The sequence below is a fragment of the Chaetura pelagica genome, unplaced genomic scaffold, assembly GCF_000747805.2.
Source record: "Chaetura pelagica isolate M959 unplaced genomic scaffold, ChaPel_1.0 scaffold346, whole genome shotgun sequence".
In the NCBI taxonomy this organism is placed as follows: domain Eukaryota; kingdom Metazoa; phylum Chordata; class Aves; order Apodiformes; family Apodidae; genus Chaetura; species Chaetura pelagica.
The window spans coordinates 2,704,865-2,710,305 of record NW_009953797.1 but is presented as its reverse complement, the minus strand read 5'-3'; the positions used below and the strand labels follow the sequence as shown (position 1 = coordinate 2,710,305).

Here is a 5,441-nt window from a genome sequence, read left to right as displayed (position 1 = left end):
TTTTTTTTTTTCTTCATTAAGGTGTTTTTTTTTTACTAGTACCAGAGTGTTTCAACTAAGACTGATAACAGTGGAATGTTTTTCTCACTGCTGCGTGTTCAAGGTCACATCTTTGCCCTGCTGGCTCAGACACTACAGGGAGATCTGAGGCTGAGTTAGACAGCAAATTGGCCAGAGATACTCAATTCCATTCCATATGTAAGCTCAGAGGAAGGTCAGAGATCACAGAAGACAACTTCCTTCCTGCTTCTTCTTCCTTTCTCTTCCGTCCATGGCCGGCGTCCGGGAAGGACTCCATCCATCCATCACTACCAACCCCCAGGCTGGAGCTCTCCTGACCCTTATCACTCTGCACTTTCTCTGGCAGCTCCAGGATTTTTTCAGGGCTGTTCACAGCTCAGGAGATGCTGGGGGGAGGCAAGAGGCTTTTGCACATACCTGAACATATTTGTATATAATTGTAGATATTTTCTGTTGTCTTACTGTTTAATTAAAGAGCTGGAGCTCTCCTGACCCTTATCACTCTGCACTTTCTCTGGCAGCTCCAGGATTTTTTCAGGGCTGTTCACAGCTCAGGAGATGCTGGGGGGAGGCAAGAGGCTTTTGCACATACCTGAACATATTTGTATATAATTGTAGATATTTTCTGTTGTCTTACTGTTTAATTAAAGCTGTGTAGTTCAGTTTTCAGTCCTGGATGGGAGGGGATCAAGAGCGTTGTTGTCGAACTCGAGTCAAACGGTGACACAGTGTTTAGTAGTGTAATAGCAAATACATACCAATGCATAAAACATATGTAATTCACACCAGAGCTGCATGAAATCTAAGAGTTGTTCCAGCTCTTATGGTATACAAAAGCCAAAGCACCAGGGAGACATCACCATATTGTTCCAGTCCCTTCTGCAAACTCTTCCTGAGCAGTTTGATAGTGGTCTTATTTTATAATCTTCCTAGAGTTGCATCCCAGTGCACTCCAGCTTGCAGGTCCTATATCTAAGGATTTTTCTAGATGAAATTTTAAAGCTGTCCTAAGCACCTGGGGCTCCTGTACATACAGAAGTGTCAGATAAACATTATGTAGACCGCTTGCTAACTTATTGGAACAAAACCCAAACCAAAACAACAGAAGCACAGCCACACACATGTAAAGACAGAATGGGGAATTCCACAGCAGTAAGTCCTCTGACACTGCAAGTTTTCCTCTGAGATAGAAATCAATGTTCCTCCTCCCTGTTAATAAAAAAACATTGCACATTCCTAGTTTCCTGAAGTCTTAAACACTAACCAAAGGCCATATATGTGACACTGGAAAGAATAGTTTCAGCTTCCTCAACAAACTTTTAACTTCAAAGGGGCCCTACACTACAGCTGCATTACAGAATCATAAAAGGTTTCCCATTGGGAAATCATTTGCAAAGTTGTGTCTGGGAGAAAATAAATCTTTAACCTGCCCAAATGACAGAGGCACTCTGAAGTAGTAACCTTAGAGCTGTACTTTGGGGAAGAGAGAGTCTCACTTCCAGCAGACACTTGAGGTCAGACCAGAGAGGGAGCACAAGATGAGCAACATGCAAGCAGTCACTTGTGGTTTATGCAACAACAAAATAACTGTTGTTTGTAATAGATGCACATAAAAAGAACTCACTGGAAATTACTTTTAATGTAAGCAAAACAAAACTGCTTATGATTTGTATGGTATGAGTGTGACAGATTAATCTGAACAGCTTTTTTTTCCATATCTCTTAAAATAAGCATTCAGTAAGTAATTCACATTACATGAGTCATCTTTGGTAATAGTGTACATTTGTGTCAATCACTGAGTAAACACCAGGTCTCGATTTTTAGAATGTAATTAATCATAACTACAAACTATTTTGAAACTGCAGAAACATCTTCCAACTGTACATCAGCTTGCAAAGGGAAGAGTTCAGACTAGCAATACCAAAATTACTTCCTAGAGTTATGTAGCAAAAGTTACAATTCTTTGTCACATAGCATTACACTAGTTTGTCACTCAGTCTGTAGTTGAAATGGGCTTGTAGTCAGCATGATTATAAATTAACAGCAAAGCAGCTCCCAAAGCAATTTAAGGGAGTAGGTTTGAAAGCTAAGAACTTTGATTAAAGCATCATTTTCCAACTTTGTTTTCTAATTCTAAGTTATTAAAATACAGAAGAGGTCGTAATTATTTTAAAAAGGTGCATTATTTAGAAAAGAAGTATCATTCCTTACAATACTATTTTAAACTAACACAGAAGAACAAAACAATGCTACATAAATACAGTCAAGAGCATTCAGATGGTAGGATGAAGATACAACCTTATGTCCTCTGTTTCATGGCCCAATCACGGCTTTTTCCTTGCTTTGATATGCATTTGATGGTCACTGAACTTTTCCCACTTATCCTGAAGTGGATTGTCCCCACATACTGTGTTAGCACTTGAGAGTCAGCATTTATTTACAACTGAAGAACAGCACAGCCATCCTCCATCCTACATCTATGCTCACTCCACTGCAGTACTGGAACGAGCACAACAGCTTGGATGTCTCAGGGAATGCATCATTGTTCTGAATGGCCTTTTCTTCCCCATTTTACTAGAAGATGACTCCTCATTACTTTTCTCAACCAGCTGAGCTGGCTCTGTCTGGAATTGTTCTATTTGAATTTCAAGATGTTTTTGAATGGCTAGCCCAAGGACTTCTGGATCCACTGATGCCCCATACACTTCCCATGTCATTCCTTCATTATCCCATCTCACTTCATGTACTGGAGATTTGCGGGCCCCCAAGTCTTGCTCCAGGTTGACTTCTGGGAACACATGTGAGTGGCCTTCTGCTGCAGCTGCCGGGCTTGTTGCCACAGATTTGCATTCCACAATTGGAAGAGTTTGTACCTCAGCATCTCTACGCTCAAGGGCTGGTTTCAGTCCTTTGGTTAAATCATTCATAGAGGTCATAGTCCACATATCCTTCATCATCATTACCATGTCTGCACCTTGCTGGCTACTAAAGGCAACACAGGCAGCCTTTGTTTCTGTGGGAACTCTCTCCTGCTGAGCACAGTGTTGAGCATGTTGCAGTTGTTCTTTGGGAATGCTACAGCACTTTAGGACTCTTTTGGCATCCAGGCCTGATTCACTTACTGAAGACACCAGCTTAGGATATGTCAGAATGTCTGAAGTAGAAAAGGAATGAAGGTAGCCAGATGCTGCCTGCTCTTTTCCTGACTCACTAACTGAGCATACCAACTGTGGAACAAGTTGTAGAGATGGTATGGGCAAAGAATGGCAATAGGCAGGGATGGTGGCATCTGCTTTCATACAATGGTCTTGCCTTATATCACAGGGCCCAGCAGAATCATTATGAACTGTCATCATCATGGGGGAGTATGCAGAGTTTGGAATATTACTGCAAATCAGACCACCATGAATAATCCCAGTGGCTTGACTGAACACTGTCCTGTTTGAGAAAACATTTCCAGGTATGTGGGATCCTAGAACAGCAGTGTGGAATGTTCCAGGATCTGTGTAAACAGTGCTATTACGGGCAATGCCACCACTGTTGAAGCTATTTGTGGGTATCTTTTGGTCTCTAGGTAGAACTGGAAGATGAGTCACAAGGTTTTGATAGTGAGATGTATTTTCATTTATTTCTGGTCCATATCTCTGTGTTTGGAAACACATGTCAGCCACTGATGGACCATGCCTGCAGCTAGGAGAGCTGGAGTGAGTAGCACTGGTTTCTATGCGAGTGATGTAAGTCCGCTGTTTGCAACTGCAAGCTAGGTCTGAGTGGCTTCTCTGAAGGGTCATTCCTGGTTCTTTCATCTCACTCATGCTTTGTTGATATGCCATGCAAGAAACATTCTCAACAGTGCTGCTCTTTACACACATCATAGTGTCCCCCACTTCCCAGGATGGTGGGGACTGTTCAGCAACAGGAAAATGGTTTGCAGTCTTAGTTCTGCCTGGTGAATTGTCATCGGCTGACTGATTGCTTACATTTTGAACCACTGATTCAAGTCCCATCATCCTAGGCTGTGAGCAGGACCATTCAGGACTCAGCACACTCCTAGCATCACTCTGGTTTTCTGTGATGTGGCAGATGGCACTACTGTGGCTTTTCTTCAGCTCCTTTTTGCAGCTTTGCCTTTCTGCTAAATTCGATTGCCCCATACAGGCCAGGCTTGAGGAGCTCTTTGACAGGGGGTGACTGTTGATGTCCAACAGGCCATCACAAGTAGAACTTAGTGTGTCTTGGTAGGAATGAGTGTGAAGTTGGTGGTGGTCAGCTGACATGGCAAAACAGAGAGATCTGCAAGAAATAGTGGGGGGGGAAAAGCAAACTGAGAAGGAAATACATGTAGCAGAAACTATAATCTCTATTCATCTTCTGCCTGGGCTTCTTGCTTTTTACAGTTCACAAATACTTTTTAAGAAGCACTATACTGTCATCTCTGTGTACTCAGACTGGCCAGTTTCCATCTTCAGTTTCCTCAAAGGGCTTTACCCTGAATTAGATTCAGAATTTATTGAAATACCATTTCATAAAACAAAGGGAAAAAAATATTCTTGGTTTCTACCTTTTAATAATAGCAATCTCAACATTGCCAAGTATCATCTCCCCTGAATTCACTGGAGCCATTGTTGGGATATCCAGAGATGTCATGTAACTTAAGCAAAAATAGAAGCACTTGTAAACAAGGTAGCTTTTCACCACAGTGTTCATTAAGCCAATGATGTTAACTGTATTGTCAAAACAAAAATCTGTTTGGGTTTTAGTCTCTCAGCACTGCCATTTTGGAAGTTATCCACTCACCGCTGCAGCTTTCAAACATTAACAAAGCCTCAACAACAGAACAAGTTCTCTTTTCCCCCTACCCTTCCTAACAAGCTTCCTTTTATTTCATTTCACCACAATCATCATTATTTTTGTGAACTGTTTCCCCAGAGTCCACACAAGTATCTAGTACATGTGGACAAAACTGCTTTCATCACCTGTGGCAGAGGACACATGACATAAGACCCAAGGAAATGAGCTCTATGAGGCCTGTGTGGAGTCCCAGAACAAATAATGCTGGGCAGCATGGGGCAAAAATACCTGGCTGACCCATGATGGGCTTTTCTAGCTTGTGCTTGCCACTGGCATGGTAGGAGGAAGAAGCAAAGAGGGATCCAGTGAAGGGCTAGAGGTGAAGCTCCCCTAAGAACCACTGAGCTGGATGGAAATTCTGCATCTCAACACAGGGGTCATTAGTGGAATGTGCTTCAGTGCATGGTTTGGGCTTCTTGTGCCAATCACCCTTGGGAATCCACAAGTTCACACTGGCTGTGGAAGGTATACACTCACTGCACGAGAAGCAGGGTAAAAACATACAAAGAAAATCTTTAATCAAAGTATTGTGGTTCTTCTGTCCCTTTTTTGGTGTACTCAGTCAATTC

At 42.2% G+C, this 5,441-nt stretch overlaps 1 protein-coding gene across 1 annotated transcript; it reads right to left on the bottom strand.

The window, feature by feature from the left end:
• Positions 1 to 2,504: 2,504 nt before the first annotated feature.
• GPRIN2 (G protein regulated inducer of neurite outgrowth 2) lies at positions 2,505 to 4,298 on the bottom strand. Its single transcript, XM_010001127.1, has one exon. The coding sequence runs from the start codon at positions 4,296 to 4,298 to the stop codon at positions 2,505 to 2,507; it is 1,794 nt and encodes a 597-aa protein (XP_009999429.1).
• Positions 4,299 to 5,441: the final 1,143 nt, after the last annotated feature.

Bases quoted from the DNA above. Each gene is read 5' to 3' on its own strand.
- GPRIN2 (XM_010001127.1), bottom strand. From the start codon at position 4,298: ATGTCAGCTGACCACCACCAACTTCACACTCATTCCTACCAAGACACA.